At 41.2% G+C, this 20,881-nt stretch overlaps 1 protein-coding gene across 1 annotated transcript; it reads left to right on the forward strand.

Annotated features, from left to right (window-relative positions):
* Positions 1-553: 553 nt before the first annotated feature.
* Positions 554-20,261, forward strand: LOC148577541 (uncharacterized). Its single transcript, XM_088501457.1, has 6 exons — positions 554-688; positions 773-859; positions 1,069-1,200; positions 19,578-19,718; positions 19,822-19,928; positions 20,204-20,261. Exons 1-6 carry the CDS (start codon positions 554-556, stop codon positions 20,259-20,261), a joined length of 660 nt encoding a protein of 219 aa, XP_088357583.1.
* Positions 20,262-20,881: the final 620 nt, after the last annotated feature.

The raw sequence follows: 20,881 nt of genomic DNA on the forward strand, positions 1-20,881 counted from the left end.
ATTTTACTTCACTACATGTTTTAATTGTAAGTTTTATCTTTTCTGTTTCTTACAGCTGCCCTCCGAAACCTAAAAAGCAAGCTGTCAAGATATCTTCACCGAGGAAAACAGACCCAAAACCTGCGTTGTCTCTTACAAGCTCTGTTATTGAAGAATTATTGAAAGATGACAATTTCCATGAAATTTCTAATGATGAGTAAGTTACACATAAAAGCTCTTTTTATTAATTTAAATGAGTTGTTTTTGAACTGTTATCTGTTTAATGCAACAGCCCTGTCAAAGAAGAACAGCAACCTAGCCAAAGGGAAAATGATATGCCTTCCTTTAACCTTGGGATAAGTCCACCTGCATCTCAACCAACTGATCCCTATGAGCCGCCTGTTTCATAGCTTGAGGTCCTGACAGAGGCGGTGGTAGATGCTGGAGTGACGGCAGTATTAAAGTTTGCTGAAGCAACAACTTTCGAGCCACCCTTGCCAGCTGCTGCAATTTTAAAAACTCCAGAAAAAAAATAAAAATCTCAAAGGAGTTGATCGAAAAGTGTTATCATTGGATGACACATGTAAAAAAGACAAAAGATAGTAGCAATGAATATGATGCAATATTCGTCTTGAAACATGAGGCTCTTTATGAGGGGTTAAGAGAATATTTCATGTCTCTAATGCCCGGAGAACAAGTGCATGCCTCGGTAAATTCTTTCCCAATTGCTTTAGCAATAATAATTTTTCTAAACACTCTTATACAGTATATCTCATAACTTTTCTTTGTGTAGGTTGTCAGTATACATAGCATGATTCTCAACCAAATCAAAGTTCAGCGGTATCAGGAACAAATATACATTATGCCGCTGGATATTGTGGTAAGCTAAATTTCTTATTCACTGCTGATTCCTGTTCGATTCAGTCAGAATGTTAATATTGGTTCACCTGATTCTTATGTGTTCTGTTGAGTTCTTTTGCACGAAGAAAACTTTTTTTCTTCATGAATTAATATTTTTCACGTCATATTCAGCGCATGAATTGTGTTCGGTTTGGTGGAAATTTGATTTAACTGATCTTCGATTTGCAGAATTTTATGTTGGGAAGACATGGCGTGGAGTACATTGATAAAACGACAAACAAGGCATACCAGTTTGATATTGAGCAATATTCCCACCACCGCCAATTTCTTGACAAAAGAAAACTTGCTTCGCATCCATTTGTAAGTTGTAATTTCTAAAAATTCTTCAATAATTCTCTCATTTGTTATTTATTTCCACTAAAATATTGTAATACCCTGACTTTTAGCACGTCATGATCGTACAAAAAGTAAGGCGTTACTAACCTGCTTTCTTTTATTATCTATTTAATATTGAGCCTTTAGTTCGATATCGCGTTTCATTCTTTATAAAAAGCTGGAAAATTGTTTTATACTCATTAAAAATCATATATCAAACATCACCAAGTAATAATAATCACATAATTACTAATAATAATAAATCTTATACAAGTAAATCAAAGTAAAACTCAGATACAACACATATCCCTCTGTATAAAATAAAAATCTTAAGCGACAAGCGAGGGAACTCTATGAAAGTAACTTAACTCATAAATAAAGTCAATAATCGCCTGCAGCTTCAGACTGAGTCTTCGAACCTGTGTCACTGAAAGGGTAGAAGATTTTGGGGTGAGAACCAACCACTCGTTCTCAGTAGGGAATATAAATGCCGTAAAAGTAATGAAATAAAGTGCAAATAATTAAAGTTACTCAATAAAACTATACTTTTATCAAACCCTTTGAAAATACTCTTGGTTCTACTTTAGCTAACTAATTACCTCTTTTTAAAATCTCTAAACTCAAAACAAATTTTAAATATAAAACTAGTCACATTACCCGTCTCTCAGCCACATAGTTAATCCTCAGTCAAATGTCGATTCGTAATCACTTTAATACATTCACAAACAAATAGTACAAGCAAGAAATTCAATTCAATGTACAAGCATGTCAAAACAAGACAAACAGCACAACCACAAATAAATAAGACAAGCAAGCACAGTCAAATGCAAATGTGCAAACAACATGATGCATGTCTATCCCTAACGCAGGCCATGAGCTCATGTGTCAGTTGCCTACCCGCTCCCGACATTACCCGAGCACAAGTCACAGATATGGCTTTCTAGATGCATACAGTGTGCTTATAATCATACGACTAGGCTGCATATAGTGTGACTTTCCAAATTAATAAGCGTACATCTGGAAAATAGTTCTCAGTGTGTGGGCGTCCGCACTTTACATTTGGCACTAAGGCCCAAACAATGTCACATCTGCTCTCCTGTGGCAGACAATCTCTTTAAGTTAATATATTCTTTAAATCTTTGTTCTCTACTCTCCTATGGCAGAGATTCCTTTTCTTAAAAAACCAATCTCAAAATAACACTTAAAACAAAATCTCTCCTTACAAAATTGGATTTAAAACATTATGTTTTTCTTAATAAATCGAGTTTAAAAAATAGAAATACACCTTTTCTCAACTAAACAAATCTCAAATAATTTAATTTTCCAAAACCAAATCTTTTAAAATAACTTTTCAAATAAAACCTCAGATTTTATAAAATTTCGACAGCACTTCCCCTAAAACTCGGGCTTGGCCACCCTTACGGGTTCCCTCTTTCTCAACAGCTCTTCAACCTTTTCTCAACAATTACCAAATTAACAGAATTATTAATAATCAACATATTTTATATCCATATAATTTTAGTAATTTTAAATTATTTATAAATCCTCAAAATTATTGTTTCAGTTAAGAAATCAATTTAGAAATCCAGGCTTGACAAATGAATTTTTGCCGGTATAGAAATTATCAAATGATCAATCGTAGTATAGTCTAAACCGACGCAAAATCCTTCATCAAACAAATCTACAATCTATATCCGAGAGTACTAGTCCCCCGAGTCGTTCTCCCTTGGAATTGCCAAAGTGTGCATCTTATTGATTTAGTAAGCCTTGTTGGAATTCTTTGAAGGTTTTAGCAAGTAATGAGAAACAAACAATCAATTATCAAAAGACTTGGCTTAGGGTTGGCATTAGAATTTCTATCCTTATAGTCCATTCAATATTGACAACAATTAGGCCTTGCTTCATTTAGTTATCCCCTAGGTATAGAAGGAAGTCAAATGAAAGCAATCAACTTGAGTCACAAGTCCTAGCTTCACCTTATGGGAATCTAGCTTTAGTGCACTCCAAGCCAATTAGCAATCCCTAATTCCAAATCAACTATTGATGCAACTATTCAACTTCTTCCAAGGACCAAGCCCTATGCCAAGTATGAAAATTCTACTCCATAACTAGTGTTGTCATTTTATCGAACATGTGATGAGCAAGAAGGAAAGTCATAGTAAAATGAGAAGAAAAGTTGAATTGAAAGTATTGCAACACAAAGATCTAACAACAAGTCTCAAAGAGTAGCAATGAAAATCCAAAATAGAGATGAAATCCAAAATTACAAAGTTGAATTCTAGATCTATGAGAATTGATCAATTGTATCTACTACTTGAAATTGGAGAAGAAAATCTATGACATGAGCAAAGTGGAGTGAGAATTGTAATGGATCTCACCAAAAAGTCATTGAAAATTCAGAAATTAGAAGAGGATGAACCCTAGTGAAGCTTGGAATCTCCCTCTTCTTCTCCCAAAAAAATGTAACTAACTCTCTCTTCTCCCAAAAAAAGGAAAATATCTAGATCTAGGAAAAATGAACTAAAAAGTGTCCTTAACCCTTGTTCCTTTGGTCTTCTTAAGCTTTTCCCGCCAAGGTGTTTCTCCAAGAGTGGAATCCTTAACTGCCTCCACGCCTAAGTCACGTGACTTCTTAAAAATCATATTCGCAAATCGGCGCGCACGCGCCGTTGAGACGTCTTGTAATGTGCGCGGAGGCGTGATGTACGCGTGCGCGCCCATGAAGATCCTGGCTTAGCCGCTTCTCAAGCCGGCTCTTGGCTTTGGCTCCACGTTGCCCTATCCGCGCAGGCGCGCAAGGTGCGCGCACGCGCCCATGTGGAAATCTCCAAAGCTTAATCCTCATGCTTCCTTCCTTTGTACCCGTCTTCCTTCTCTCTTTCGGTCCATTCCTACTCTATATCCTGAAACCACTTAACACACAAGTCACGGCATCGAATGGCATCAAGAGAAGATTGGAAATGTATCTATTTTAGTGCGAAATAAGCATGTTTTCATTCATGAGGCGAAACTAGGAAAGGAATGCAAAATCTTGTATTTTCATATAGAAAGTGTGTGGAATCATTGATAAAACCCCTGAAATCAGCACAAGATAAACCCTCAAGTTGGGGTTTGTCAACCTCCCTACACTTAGATCCTAGCATGTCCTCATGCTTAGAGAAATGCAAAGAAACACAGAAGACCGAGGGATTGCAAAAGTATAAGACTCATGAAGTGCAACCTACTTATATGCATGCAACTATGACTAGTGCCACTATCCACTTGGTTGGGAGCAAATTAGCCTTCTTAGGACATATGCGAGCACATGGGATGCAATGATGGTCAAAGCATAGGACTTGCCACTTTCTAAGCATCAAATGCAATATGTGCAACCTTGCATGAGGAATGCTCGCGAGAGCCGGGAATCAAAGGATTGAGCATCGAACCCTCGTCGGAAGTGTTTGCACTCTAATCACTCGGTGTTTGGGGTTTATTCTCTCAATTCTCCCCTAATCATGCTTTCCAAGAATTGTTTTTCATCTAACAATCAACAATTATTCAATGCATGCACACAATTATCATGAGGTCTTTTCCTTAGGTTGTAATGGGGTTAGGGTCAAGGCAGGGTCATATATGGCTAGTGGACTTAGGATTTGAATCTTTGATTAACTTAAACTTTCCCACCTAACCTATATAATGACCTATACAGTTAAGTACTATCCTAACTATCCATTACTCACTTTTCCACATACTTATGCATTTTCTTTTCGTTTCACAATATTTATGCATTGATTCCTCTTGAGCTTCACTTTGGGGCATTTTGTCCCCTTTTCTCTCTTTTTTTTTCTTTTCTTTCTTTTTCTATATTTTTTTTTCTTTTCCATATTGTTTCCTCTTTTTTTTTTCTTTTGTTCTTTTGTTTTTCTTATTTTTTTTTTTTATATACAAGAGCATCAATGCATAAGGTTTTTCATTTGATCAATACATGAGTATGTACCCAATTCCCAATATTTTCACTAATACTACAAAATACCCTCTTATTCACCCAATGTCCCAAGGTTCCCACACTTGAATGATACTCACACACACTAGCCTGAGCTAATCAAAGATCCAAATAAGGACTTTTATTGTTTTCCGCTTTAAGGCTTGTAATGTGCTAAATTAAGAACAAAGTGGGTTAATCGTAGGCTCAAATTTGGCTAACAAAGGAAGATAGAAGGTAAGGCCATTTGGGTGAGTGGGCTAATGAAATGATGGCCTCAATCACATAAATGCATGAATACACCAAATAATGGACATAAAGAATCAAACAAATCAAAGATCACAATCATGGAAGGAGAATAATGCACACAAGAATGAGAAATAAGTGGTTATAAGATGTAACCACACCATTAGGCTCAAATCTCACAAGCTTGTGTTCTTAGCTCAAAACCATGTTCCAAAATATAATTCTTCATGCAACTTTGGCATCAAAGCATTTAAAATTTGCAATGCCATGGTCATCCCAAAGTGTTGGTTTCCTAAGAGAGAATTTCATTGTTCCAACCAAGCAGACTTATGCCAACTAAAACCTAATCATGCAACCTATTCTAATTTATTCAGATTTATTCAGATGTTACCTATGGAGATCGGTCGGCCGACCTCCCCACACTTAAAACTTAGCACGGTCCTCCGTGCTAGAGGTTAGGCGCACTCGGCCGAGTGTGCCACATCCCCAATGCCATTGCTATCTCCGCTTGAAGTTGCGGTGGAGGTGGAGATATCGGGTTCCTCCATAGGTGGGGTGATTACGCTGAGAAGCCTCTTCACATGAGCATAGCGGCGTTGGTTACGCCTCTCATAACGGTCTAATTTGTTGTGAAGGTCCTCAAGGCGTTGGGCGGCCGATTTTTGTGATGTAGATGAAGTGGTGGCGTGGCCAGTTGGTGTGGGCAGTGCAATGTCCATGGTGACTTCTGGAGGCTTGAGGCATCTCTTGGTCGGAATGATATCACCCTCGACCGGTATTGAGGTTCGCCTATCTTTAGTCTCCCGGTTGACGCCGGCTTTCGCAACTAATGCCGTCACTAAAGCCGGGAATGGTAGATTTCCCTTGGCATGAATGCGCCCCATGGATTGGCGGATGGCATGCGGAACGTTGACCGGTTTCTCGGTCAAGATGCACCATATCAATAAGGCAAGCTCGGCGGTGATGGATGACCCATGTGTGCTCGGGAGCACGTAGTGAGCTAGAATTTGGGCCCATGCCGTAGCTTCTTGAGTGAGGTGGCGGACATCTAAACCCTTGGGTCTTCGCTTTATGGTCCCCCGAATCCAATATGCGTCGGGTAAAGCAATGACGCGGAGGATCGCGCTCCAATCGAATGCGCGGTCAACGCATGTAGCCAAGACTTCTTGGTAGGCGTCATATGCATCCGTTGACGGTGCAATTCCAAGGACTTCTCGGATGGTTTCCACTGTGACCGACACTTGTTTTCGGCGCACAAATATTGATGTGAGATGAGGTGAGTGGAAGTTGGAGTAGAATTCCACCACCCATGAGAGATTGGCCTCCGTTGGTTGCCTCAGGAGGAACCCCCAATGCCTCCGGTCAATGTGTGGCATCACAATCGGACTGAGGTGAGCCGGAAAGACTAGGAGGGGTTCCGGGTGGTAATTCCTTTCAATCATTCTGGAGTAAACAAGTTCGCAGTAACGGTTGGGAAACTTGTTTGAATCCTTAGGAGGGTTGTCCTTCTCTAGAACGTCAACGGGGCCCTTGGTCTTCTTCAGGAGGGGCCTGGCCGTTAGTTCTTGGCGCGCTTTATTGGAAGCTGGCTTCTTGGGGCCTTTCCTGTTGTCCTTTTTGATGACCATCCTGTGAAAGCAAGAAAGGAAAAGTATCAAACCCAAAGAGGTAGGGATACATGAGCTCTATGTAATGAAGAGTTATGCCATAGAATATGGGTATCTTAGTTACATGACAGCTGCAACATGTAACTAGGATAATGTGTGAAGAGCAAGGCAAATAATTTTCATGTGGTGCAAGGGTAGTTTAAGCATGCAAGGAAGAAGCATGAGAAGCACACACCCTTAGGGACCATAAATGGGGATGAATGGTTTGTGGAAAGTGGGGATGCACTCAAAAGTGATTGGTTGAGAGGCAAGGTAGTCACAATAAATCCAAAATTCAAGTGTGCCTTTCATCGAACACTTGGTGTGCATCCCTCAAGTCGTATGTGATTATGTGAAAATGAGAGCAATGTAACTTTCCACAATCCATTATTAATGATTATAATGCATATTGAGTGCAAGAAAAGTAAGCAACACCATTCATCTACTCATGTAAGTGAGTTTGGGGCCTAGATGCCCATGAAGAATGGGATTGAAAGAGAGGGGAGAGCAAAGACATCCCAAGGGGGTAACTAGAGAAAGAAGGGAGAAAGAGAGAAGAAGAAAAAAAAGAGAAGAAAGAAGCTACTTAAAAGATGGTGCAACTAAATGAATAAGGACTACAAGAGATTAATGGACTAAGAGGGGGCCTAGTATAATACCTTGTGAAATGGAGAAGGATGTGGAAGAAGAAGAGAAGTGGAATGAGAATGAAGGGGTAAGTGTGCCCTTCTTAAAGGTGGCGTCGATCACCGGCGCGTGCGCGCGCGGTGCGCGCTCGCGCAGGGAGTAAGGTGACTAGGGGCGCGCGCGCGCGCACATGTTGCGTGCGCGTCCATGCGCTTGGGCTGGGGGCACAGGAGGGGCACAGGGGTGGCATAACTCTCTGGACGAAGTACCAGAGATTGCTTTAGCGTGTGTTGGTGCGCGCGCGCACAGTGCGCGTACGCGTCTATGTGGTTGTGCCCCAGGCATGAGGGGGGCCTGGAGGGGGCTCAACTCTCTGTGAAATGGCCCAGAGAGGAGTGCAGAAGGAAAGGGCGCGTGCGCGGCTATGGCGCGCGCGCGCATTCCGTGCTTGCTTTGTATGGACGCGTGCGCGCCAGGTGCGCGCACGCGGCAAGGGTGCTGGGCTGGTGGCTTAGTGTAGGCTTGAGAGAGGCTTAACTCTCTGTAGAATGTACTAGGGGGCAGCAAGGCAATCGGCGCGGACGCGCACAGTGCGCTTACGCGCCGATTGGCAGATTTCGCCCATGTGCGCGTACGCGCCATGTGCGCGCATGCGCAGAAGGGTGTGTTTTCTAAATTTGCAGGTGTTTACACCACTTTTGACATTTCAACAACCCTCCCCTCCCCCATACAGCCACTTAAGAACTATAGCAAATGAAGTCAACAACTGAAGGGGAGTTGTCATTAAAATCTAGCTAACAAACATGAAGTCAAGTGTCTATGTACAAGTCTCAAAGGAAGATCTTACCATGGTGGGGTGTCTCCCACCTAGCACTTTTGTTTAACGTCCTTAAGTTGGACTTTCAGCAGCTTATAGTGTTTATTCAAGAGTTGCATCCCTCAAGAGGAACACTTCAAATTCCTTGGCGTTCTTTCTTTGCTTACCATGATACAATTTGAGACGGTGCCCGTTTACCTTGAAGATGTCCGGGCTTGATGGGTGGCGCAAGTGGTAGACTCCATAAGGTTCTACTTTCTCCACGTGGTAGGGCCCATCCCACCTTGATCTAAGCTTTCCGGGTAGTAATCTCAACCTTGAATTGTAGAGAAGGACTAGGTCACCGGGTCGGAATTCTCTTCTCCTAATGTCCTTGTCATGGATGGCTTTCAACTTTTCCTTATAAAGTCTGGAGTTGTCGTAAGCTTCCAATCTCATACATTCTAATTCAGCCAATTGAAGCTTTCTCTCTACTCCGGCCCCACCCAAGCTCATATTACACTCCTTTACGGCCCAATAAGCTTTATGTTCAATTTCTACCGGTAGGTGACATGCTTTGCCATATACAAGCCGGAAGGGGCTCATGCCAATGGGTGTCTTGTAAGCCGTTCGATAGGCCCACAATGCATCGGAGAGTTTAATGCTCCAATCTTTCCTATTCGGCTTTACAATCCTTTCTAACATATGCTTGATTTCCTGGTTGGAGACTTCGGCTTGGCCGTTTGTTTGAGGATGGTAAGCCGTGGCAACTTTGTGGATGATGCCATATTTTCTCATGAGGCCGTCTATTCTTTTGTTGCAAAAGTGGGATCCTTGGTCACTTATGATTGCTCTTGGGGCGCCAAAGCGACAAATGATGTTGTTCCTCACAAAAGAATACACAACATTAGCGTCATCCGTTCGGGAGGGATTGCCTCAACCCATTTCGACACATAATCGACGGCTAACAAGATGTAGAGAAAGCCATTAGAATTTGGAAATGGTCCCATGAAGTCGATTCCCCATACGTCAAAGATTTCGCAAAGAAGCATATTTTGTTGGGGAATTTCGTCCTTCTTGGAAATATCTCCAAACCTAATACATTGGGGACAAGATTTGCAATAGAGAGAAGCATCTTTGAGAAGAGTTGGCCACCAAAATCCGCAATCAAGGATTTTTCTTGCCGTTCTTTGGGGTCCGTAGTGACCACCTCCTTCGGAAGCATGGCAAGCGTCCAAGATTGCTTGGAATTCGGTTTGAGGTATGCACCGTCGCACTATTTGGTCCGCTCCACACTTCCACAAATAGGGATCATCCCAAATATAGTATTTGGATTCGCTTTTCAGCTTATCCTTTTGGTGTTTGTTGAGATTGGGAGGGAAAGTGCGTGAAACCAAATAGTTTGCTATTGGGGCATACCAAGGAACCACTTCCGAGATTGCATGCAAAGCATCTAAAAGAAAGGAATCATTGATAGGAGTGGTGTCGCCTTTTGTGTGTTCGAGGCGACTTAAATGGTCCGCCACTAGGTTTTGGGCACCGCTCCTATCTTTGATTTCCAAGTCGAATTCTTGTAATAAGAGCACCCAACGAATTAATCTCGGTTTGGATTCCTTTTTTGCCAACAAGTACTTTAGTGCCGCCTGATCCGAGTACACTACTACCTTGGAACCAAGAAGATAGGCTCGGAACTTGTCCAAAGCAAAAACAATAGCTAGAAGTTCCTTTTCGGTAGTGGTGTAGTTGGATTGGGCTCCGTCTAATGTTTTGGAAGCATAAGCTATGACATAGGGAATCTTACCTTCGCGTTGTGCTAACGCGGCTCCTATCGCATAATTCGAAGCATCACACATGATTTCAAAGGGTTGAGTCCAATTGGGTCCTCGTACAATAGGGGCTTGTGTCAATGCTACCTTGAGTTTGTCATATGCTTCCATACATTCCTTGCTCATCTCAAATTTGGTGTCTTTTTGTAGTAATCGAGAGAGAGGTAAGGCCACCTTGCTAAAGTCCTTGATGAATCTCCGGTAGAATCCTGCATGTCCAAGAAAAGAACGGACTTCCCTCTCGGAGGAGGGGTAAGGTAAACTAGATATGACATTTATCTTTGCCGGATCTACGGAGATGCCTTCCTTTGATACTATGTGTCCCAAAACAATGCCTTGTTTGACCATGAAATGACATTTTTCAAAATTTAAGACAAGGTTTGTTTTGGTGCACCTTTCTAGGACTTTTTCAAGGTTACCTAAGCAATGCTCAAATGACTCACCATACACACTAAAATCATCCATGAAAACTTCCATCGATTGCTCTAGAAAGTCCGCAAATAGGCTCATCATGCATCTTTGAAACGTTGCCAGTGCATTGCATAGGCCAAAGGGCATACGCTTGTAAGCATACGTTCCAAAGGGGCAAGTAAATGTGGTTTTTTCTTGGTCTTCTAGAGCAATATGAATTTGGAAGTATCCGGAGTAGCCATCAAGAAAACAATAGTATGATTTACCGGCTAACCGATCAAGCATTTGATCGATAAATGGTAGTGGAAAATGGTCTTTTCTTGTGGCCGCATTCAATCTTCGGTAGTCTATGCATACTCTCCAAGAATTCTGCACTCTTGTTGCTATAAGTTCACCACTTTCGTTTTTGATTGTTGTCACTCCGGACTTCTTTGGCACTACTTGGACCGGGCTTACCCATTCGCTATCCGAGATAGGGTAGATGATGTCCGCTTCAAGTAGCTTAGTGACTTCTTTCTTCACCACCTCAAGAATGGTTGGGTTAAGTCTTCTTTGAGGTTGTCGGACCGGTCTTGCTCCCTCTTCAAGAAATATGCGGTGCTCGCATACTTGGGGGCTTATTCCCACTAGATCCGCCAAACTCCACCCAATTGCCCTTTTGTTTTTCCTCAATACATTCAGCAATTTTTCTTCTTGTTGAGGAGTTAACTCTTGTGCAATTATCACGGGTAGCTTTTGGGCTTCATCAAGGTATGAATACCTTAAGTGAGGTGGTAGTGGTTTCAATTCCATCTTCTTGTCATTCCTTGAAGTTTGAGTTTCCGGATGGTTTGTATGGTGTGTGGTGTTTAGTTCGCTCGACTCTTCATTTGCTTCTTTGATCATGCACTTCTCATCTAATCTTGCAAGATGCACTTCGGCTACTATGTTATCGATTGGGTCACACCGAAATAGAGAGTGGTTCTCCGGTGGATGCTTCATTGCTTCCTCTAGGCTAAAGCTTACAATTCTTCCATCAATTTCAAATGAGTAGTTCCCCGAGTAAGCATCAAGCTTAAATCTAGAAGTTCTCAAGAAGGGCCTTCCAAGTAGGATAGAGGATGCTCTCTCGGTTTCGCTTGACGGCATTTCAAGGACATAGAAGTCAATCGGAAACACCAACCCCTTTATATTCACCAATACATCTTCCGCAACACCCGCTACGGTTATTATGCTTTTATCCGCTAGGACAAATCTTGCCGTCGACCTTTTTAATGGGGGCAACTTCAATACCCGATAAACGGAGAGCGGCATGATGCTCACACATGCTCCGAGGTCACACATACAATCTCTAAATTGAACTCCATTGACGGTGCAAGTAACCATACAAGGGCCCGGGTCATCACACTTCTCCGGTAATGTTCCCATCAAAGCGGAAATAGAACTCCCCAATGGGATGGTTTCCAATTCAAGAATTCTATCCTTGTTTATGCATAAATCTTTGAGGAATTTAGCATATCTAGGAACTTGATGGATGGCATCAAAGAGGGGGATGGTTACCTCAACTTTCTTGAACATTTCTACCATTTTGGGGTCGAGTTCTATGCGCTTTTTAGCCTTCTTTGCAAATGTTGGAAATGGAAGTGGTTGAGCAATTTCTTCTTCCAAGGTTCTTTTGGCCTTGGTTGTCTCCCTTGTTGGTTGGGCTTCATCCTCAACTATGGCTTGTGGTGTCTCCTCTTCCACTACCTCTTCTATGTCTATTCTCTCTTCCTCTTGGGTGGTTGTGATAGGACTTGGGTCCTTTGCTTCCTTTTCTTTTAATTGTGTACCGGATCTAAGGGTGATGGCATTGATGCCCCCTTTTGGATTTGGTTGAGGTTGAGAGGGAATGACACTTTGGATTGGGGGTTGAGGAGTCGGGGTCGATGGTGTGTCCATGCATGCAAGAAGAGCTTGTAATGTAGAGGTGAGGCCGGTGAGGCCGGAAGCAAGTGTGTTTTGTAATTCCTTTTGGCCTTGAATAATGGTCCGGAGTGTTTCGTCTTGGTTGGAGGGGGTGGTTGCATATGTGAGTTGAGGAGCTTGTGATTGGTTGGGTGGTGGTCTTTGATGTGGTGGTTGATATGTTTGGTAGTTTCTTTGTGGGTTTTGTTGATTGTACGGTTGATTTTGTAAGTTGTATGGTCGGTTTTGTGAGAAATTTTGCGAGTTGTTGTTTCATCTTTGACCTCCTCCATTTTTGTTGTTGTCCCTATTCCCTTGTTGATGATTGTCTTTCCAATTTTGATTATTGTGTCCACTTCCTTGGTTGTAGCCTCCTCCTTGATAAGGGTGTCCTTGGTTAGGATTACCTCCTTGGTAGTACCCTTGATTAGGGCGGTCATAGAAATTATGGGTGGCCGCCAAGGTGTTGTCTTCTTGAAGGTTTGGGCACTCATCCGTGTAGTGAGAGTAACAAGAGCAAATGCCACATACTCTTTGAGGGACCAATTGTTGTTGGTTGTGCTGTTGAGGTGGTGGAGGGTGTTGTTGATATGATTGAGGTTGTTGTGGTTGTTGTTGGTTCAATTGGAGTTGCCTCAAGACGGATGTCATCTCATTCAAGGATTGAGTTATGGCGGTGACTTCACTACTAGTTGATACCTCGTTCACGGTCCTTGGACGGTTGACTCTTCGCCTCATATGTTGATTGGATTCGGCTAAGTCAATGATAAGTTGCCATGCCTCCTCCGCGGTTTTATATTTGGACAAAGAGCCATTGCTAGAAGTGTCCAAGAGGGTTCTATCTTGCTCTCGCATCCCTTGACATATGTATCCAAGCAATACTTGAGTGTCGAGCATGTGATTAGGGCATGCATCTAGTAATTTGCGAAACCGTTCCCAATACTCAAAGAGTGGTTCCGTCTCACCTTGCACAATACAAGACATTTCCTTCCTTAGCCTATCCATCTTTTCCGGGGGCAAGAATTTATCCAAGAACCCCCTTCTAAGTAGGTCCCAATCGGAGGTAACTTCACTAGAGAGAGTGTAGAACCATTCTTTGGCCTTGTCCTCAAGAGAGAAAGGGAAAGCAAACAACCATATAGCAACTTCATCGGACCCTTCACGTCTAGTAGTCGAGCATATGCGGTGGAAGTCCTTGAGATGTCGAATAGGGTCTTGTGCGGGAAGCCCGTGAAACTTGGGTAGGAGATTGATCAAAGCGGTCTTCAATTCAAAGTTCACATTCAAATTGGGGTGAGTTACATGAAGGGGTTGAAGGACATAATCCGGTGCACCCGCTTCCTTGATGGTAACTCTCCTTGGAGCGTCCATGGTATTAGTACCTAAAACAAAAGAAGAATTGTTAGTGAGATTGATGGGAGTATGATTAATGCCTTCTTTGAGTGACGGTTCAATGTTCACTTGTAGTAAGGTGGTTGAGGTGGTGAAAACCTCTTCACCCTTTCCAAATCTTAGCCACCTCCGAGCTTGTCTAATATGAAACAAAGTTCGTTCTATTTCCGGATCAAAAGGGGCTAAGCTCGGATTCGGTTGTGAACGCGTCATGCAATGAAGGGGAAATGGAATTCATTGTAACGATGAGGAGTTAGTCAATTGAGCAATCTACAATGAAGTGCAACTATGTACATATATACACACTTAATCCAAAACAATAACATGGCACACTAAGCAAACTCCCCGGCAACGGCGCCATTTTGACAAATGAATTTTTGCCGGTATAGAAATTATCAAATGATCAATCGTAGTATAGTCTAAACCGATGCAAAATCCTTCATCAAACAAATCTACAATCTATATCCGAGAGTACTAGTCCCCCGAGTCGTTCTCCCTTGGAATTGCCAAAGTGTGCATCTTATTGATTTAGTAAGCCTTGTTGGAATTCTTTGAAGGTTTTAGCAAGTAATGAGAAACAAACAATCAATTATCAAAAGACTTGGCTTAGGGTTGGCATTAGAATTTCTATCCTTATAGTCCATTCAATATTGACAACAATTAGGCCTTGCTTCATTTAGTTATCCCCTAGGTATAGAGGGAAGTCAAATGAAAGCAATCAACTTGAGTCACAAGTCCTAGCTTCACCTTATGGGAATCTAGCTTTAGTGCACTCCAAGCCAATTAGCAATCCCTAATTCCAAATCAACTATTGATGCAACTATTCAACTTCTTCCAAGGACCAAGCCCTATGCCAAGTATGAAAATTCTACTCCATAACTAGTGTTGTCATTTTATCGAACATGTGATGAGCAAGAAGGAAAGTCATAGTAAAATGAGAAGAAAAGTTGAATTGAAAGTATTGCAACACAAAGATCTAACAACAAGTCTCAAAGAGTAGCAATGAAAATCCAAAATAGAGATGAAATCCAAAATTACAAAGTTGAATTCTAGATCTATGAGAATTGATCAATTGTATCTACTACTTGAAATTGGAGAAGAAAATCTATGACATGAACAAAGTGGAGTGAGAATTGTAATGGATCTCACCAAAAAGTCATTGAAAATTCAGAAATTAGAAGAGGATGAACCCTAGTGAAGCTTGGAATCTCCCTCTTCTTCTCCCAAAAAAATGTAACTAACTCTCTCTTCTCCCAAAAAAAGGAAAATATCTAGATCTAGGAAAAATGAACTAAAAAGTGTCCTTAACCCTTGTTCCTTTGGTCTTCTTAAGCTTTTCCCGCCAAGGTGTTTCTCCAAGAGTGGAATCCTTAACTGCCTCCACGCCTAAGTCACGTGACTTCTTAAAAATCATATTCGCAAATCGGCGCGCACGCGCAAGGCACGCGCACGCGCCGTTGAGACGTCTTGTAATGTGCGCGGAGGCGTGATGTACGCGTGCGCACCCATGAAGATCCTGGCTTAGCCGCTTCTCAAGCCGGCTCTTGGCTTTGGCTCCACGTTGCCCTATCCGCGCGGGCGCGCAAGGTGCGCGCACGCGCCCATGTGGAAATCTCCAAAGCTTAATCCTCATGCTTCCTTCCTTTGTACCCGTCTTCCTTCTCTCTTTCGGTCCATTCCTACTCTATATCCTGAAACCACTTAACACACAAGTCACGGCATCGAATGGCATCAAGAGAAGATTGGAAATGTATCTATTTTAGTGCGAAATAAGCATGTTTTCATTCATGAGGCGAAACTAGGAAAGGAATGCAAAATCTTGTATTTTCATATAGAAAGTGTGTGGAATCATTGATAAAACCCCTGAAATCAGCACAAGATAAACCCTCAAGTTGGGGTTTGTCAAGGCTCAATCTCCACAATTCACTAAACTTCTTCTCAACAACAATCAGAACAGCAAGGTTCTCAAACCCATTCAGTTTAGTGACCAAATTTATTGATAATATACTCAAAATTTACAACAAGCACTCATTCTCAATATTCAGAAAATAGTCACAATTAAACCATCATTACAATAATTCTAGACCGAGCACAAGCCTAAATCAATTCAACGCTCAACACAATATTATCCAGTCAAATTAAATTAACATATCCAGTAACCAATGATTCTCAAACAAGTTTGCAACAATATCCAAATAAATCTCAATTCCACAACTAAATCAAGAAGTCAGCATAACCAGAAATTTGAGTAATTAATCACTTTCAAACAATTAAATCATTATTCACAAATCACAACCTCAAGTCAAAATCAGTCTCAATTCCACACTGGTAGGCGAAATTGTGATCATCAATGGTGCCATCAACATGGTACGCACAATTGTAATCTCAACTCTTTATCACAACTTCGCACAACTAACCAGCAAGTGCACTGGGTCGTCCAAGTAATAAACCTTACGCGAGTAAGGGTCGATCCCACGGAGATTGTTGGTATAAAGCAAGCTATGGTCATCTTGTAAATTTCAGTCAGGTGGATTCAAATGGTTATGGATGATGAATGATTAAAAGATAAATAAAACATAAAATAAAGATAGAGATACTTATGTAATTCATTGGTGAGAATTTCAGATAAGCGTATGGAGATGCTTTGTCCCTTCCGTCTCTCTGCTTTCCTACTGTCTTCATCCAATCCTTCTTACTGCTTTCCATGGCAAGCTGTATGTTGGGCATCACCGTTGTCAATGGCTACAATCCCGTCCTCTCAGTGAAAATGTTCAACGCACTCTGTCATAGCACGGCTATTCATCTGTCGGTTCTCGATCATGTCGGAATAGAATCCAGTGATTCTTTTGCGTCTGTCACTAACGCCCCACAATCACGAGTTTGAAGCTCATCACAGTCATTCAATCCTTGAATCCTACTCAGAATACCACAGACAAGGTTTAGACCTTCCGGATTCTCAAGAATGCCGCCATCAATTCTAGCTTATACCACGAAGATTCTGATTAAGGAATCCAAGAGATAAACACTCAATCGAAGGTAGAACGGAGGTGGTTGTCAGGCACACGTTCATAGGTGAGAATGATGATGAGTGTCACAGATCATCACATTCATCAAGTTGAAGAACAAGTGATATCTTGGAACGAGAACAAGCTGAATTGAATAGAAGAACAATAGTAATTGCATTGATACTCGAGGTACAGCAGAGCTCCACACCTTAATCTATAGTGTGTAGAAACTCCACCGTTGAAAATACATAAGAACAAGGTCTAGGCATGGCCATGAGGCCAGCCCCATGATCTAAGATAGCATAGGACTACTCAAAGATTCGACTCCAAATACAATAGCAAAAGGTCCTATTTATAGAGAACTAGTAGCTTAGGGTTACAGAAATCAGTAATTAATGCAGAAATCTTCTTCCGGGCCCACTTGGTGTGTGCTTGGGCTGAGCATTGAAGCATTTTCGTGTAAAGACTTTTCTTGGAGTTAAACGCCAGCTTTTGTGCCAGTTTGGGCGTTTAACTCCCACTTTGGTGCCAGTTCCGGCGTTTAACACTGGAAATTCTGATGCTGACTTTGAACGCCAGTTTGAGCCATCAAATCTTGGGAAAAGTATAAACTATTATATATTGCTGGAAATCCCTGGATGTCTATTTTCCAACGCAATTAAGAGCGCGCCAATTGGGTTTCTGTAGCTCCAGAAAATCCACTTTGAGTGCAGGGAGGTCAGAATCCAACAGCATCTGCAGTCCTTTTTCAGCCTCTAAATCAGATTTTTGCTCAGGTCCCTCAATTTCAGCCAGAAAATACCTGAAATCACAGAAAAACACACAAACTCATAGTAAAGTCCAGAAGAGTGATTTTTATTTAAAAACTAATAAAAATATAATAAAAACTAACTAAAATATACTAAAAACATACTAAAAACAATGCCAAAAAGCGTATAATTTATCCGCTCATCACAACACCAAACTTAAATTGTTGCTTGTCCCCAAGCAACTGAAAATCAAATAGGATAAAAAGAAGAGAATGTACAATAAATTCCAAAAACATCTATGAAGATCAGTATTAATTAGATGAGCGGGGCTTTTAGCTTTTTGCCTCTGAATAGTTTTGGCATCTCACTTTATCCTTTGAAGTTCAGAATGATTGGCATCTATAGGAACTCAGAATCCAGATAGTGTTATTGATTCTCCTAGTTAAGTATGTTGATTCTTGAACACAGCTACTTTATGAGTCTTGGCCGTGGCCCTAAGCACTTTGTTTTCCAGTATTACCACCGGATACATTAATGCCACAGACACATAACTGGGTGAACCTTTTCAGATTGTGACTCAGCTTTGCTAGAGTCCCCAATTAGAGGTGTCCAGGGTTCTTAAGCACACTCTTCTTTTTGCTTTGGACCTCGACTTTAACCGTTCAGTCTCAAGTTTTCACTTGACACCTTCACGCCACAAGCACATGGTTACAGTTTCAAAAAAGGAGGAATCGGCACCAGAACAGCAACTCTGGTGTTCTTCTCCAGCATCAAGGGTGACATTTGGTTCACCACCATCAGCGGCATACAGCTCAACGGCGGACTCCACCTGCGGTCATGGTGGCAGCTATGGCAACAACGGCGACGACAATGGCTCCTCTAGCTTGTGGTTCCTTCTCTCCCTTCGAGAGCTTCCTCGGCAGCGGCAGAAGCTACAGCCACGGCGATGCGACGTGGATCTAACGGCAATGATGTGCGGCTCATGATGATGGCGGCGATGGCTCCACGATGCCGGAACAGGGATGGGAATGGGTGACTCGATGGCAGTAAGGAGGCACTGTGGCTGGGTGACAGCGTTGCTTCCTCTTCTCTCTCTAATCTCTATCTCTCTTTCGCCCTTCCTCTCTCGCGCACGGCTCCACCAGGAAGACAACGGCGACATCAAGACGCGGTGGCGGTGTGGCAGCAGTTCCCCCTCCTCTCTTCTCTCTTTCCCATCGCAACCTCACTCTCGGATCTCTCTCTCTCTCTCCCTTTTCTTTCTTGCTTCTGATTTCTGTTGCTGTGTGTTGGTATGTTAGAAGAAAGGGAAAGCGGTGTGGTGGTGGTAAGTGGCGGTGGAGATTAGGGTTTTGTGTGTGTTTTTGAAATTAGGGTTAGAATTGGGGCAGTTGAGGTAATTTTAATAAAATTTAGGGGTAGTAGAGTAAATTAAAAATTAATTTTAATCCAACACTAAGATTTATAAAAATACTATATTAATTATCAATTTACAAATTTATTTTCAAATAAATACTCTAATTCAATAACTAGAAATAATTAAATTAATTTTCTTTAAATCATAAAATAAAATTCCAAAATCTAATTATTCAAATTAAAGCAGATAAAATTTTCATTATTTTTTAATCACTAAAATTTTAAATCACTAATAAGAAGGTACTCAATTAATATAAAAATCTCTGAAAATATATTACAGAATAAATAAAATAAATCATAAATAGTTTAGTTTTCAAACTCTGGGGTCTTACAAATATTCTATCATTTCCCCACAATTAAGCTATTTGTGCCAATTTACAATGGAGCTCGTTGGTGGTTGTGGAATGCTGATGTAAAGAAAAAGAAATTCTATGTGCTTGACCCTATCAATAAACCAAAAAAACATATACCTGAATCAAGAGTGATGCTGAACAAATTTGTTGTAAGTTATCTTTCTTGTAAATTATTCAAATAGTTTAGTACATGAAATGACTTCGATTCACTGTTGATGCTTTTTTTTTTTTTAATTTTTATGTCCCTTTCAGGGACTAATAATTTATCAGATGAGGGTTTACGCTGGGGCGGAACCCTTAATGGAAGATGGGCTGGGAAAAGAAGCAGAGTATATCCAACTGTATGGTCAACGTACAGAGTAAGAATGTTTCTCTTCTATAGTCCTATATTTAATGTATTTTATTTTGTATATTATTAATCGTATTATACTCAATTCTTACTTAGCTATGATTGTAGAATATATGTCATGAAATGGCTCGAAACAATCGATCCACGAAAGATCAAGAGCGGGAAGAGATATAAATATAGAGCTTGGACACAAGTAAGTACTTTCTAAGTTAATAAACTTCTTTCTTTTCTTATTTTAGTTGAGTTCATTTGTTATGTAACTAATTCATTTCGATTGAAATGTAGGAAGAGATTGATGACTTCAGGTATCAATATGGTCCAAATCTTCTGTTGCATGAAATGAACAAAATCAGAGAGCAAGTGATTTGGGAATCTGAAGCAATAAGACTGCCAAAGCCATCTGCTGCCCTCTCCAGCGCTTATTGTAAATTCACGTCTGGGGATTTAGATAGTTCATAACCCACTATTTTATGGTTTATCTTATGCTCAATTGAGTGGTTTATATCAATTCTTTACTCATTTATTCATAGGATTTGCATGAGTTTACATTTTTCCTTCCTGATTTTGTGCTATGATTGAAAACATGCTTTCTTTGGCCTTATTTTTGCTATGTTTAATCCTCTTTTATTATCATTCGATGCCATGATATGTGTGTTAAGTGATTTCAGGGTTTATAGGACAGGAATGGCTTAGAGGATGGAAAGGAAGCATGCAAAAGTGGAAGGAATACAAGAAACTGAAGGAACTGCTAAAGCTGTCCAGCCTGACCTCTTGGTACTAAATCGATCATAACTTGAGCTACAAAGTTCCAAATGATGCGGTTTTAGTTGTGTTGGAAAGCTAACATCCGAAGCTTCACAACGATATATAATTTGCCATAGCTGCCCCAAAGATAGACGACGTGCACGCATGGATCACACGGATGCGTGACCTGGAAAAAATGCAATCCGCGCGAACGCGTGG

Source organism: Arachis ipaensis, chromosome B1 (genome assembly GCF_059453495.1).
Source record: "Arachis ipaensis isolate K30076 ecotype BB chromosome B1, ASM5945349v1, whole genome shotgun sequence".
NCBI classification, from domain to species: domain Eukaryota; kingdom Viridiplantae; phylum Streptophyta; class Magnoliopsida; order Fabales; family Fabaceae; genus Arachis; species Arachis ipaensis.

Excerpts from the sequence above, each read along its gene's own strand:
- LOC148577541 (XM_088501457.1), top strand. The coding sequence starts at position 554 with ATGACACATGTAAAAAAGACAAAAGATAGTAGCAATGAATATGATGCA. Across the intron at positions 19,719-19,821 it reads TGATGCTGAACAAATTTGTT|GGACTAATAATTTATCAGAT; the intron begins GTAAGTTATCTT and ends TGTCCCTTTCAG. Across the intron at positions 19,929-20,203 it reads CTGTATGGTCAACGTACAGA|GAAGAGATTGATGACTTCAG; the intron begins GTAAGAATGTTT and ends ATTGAAATGTAG.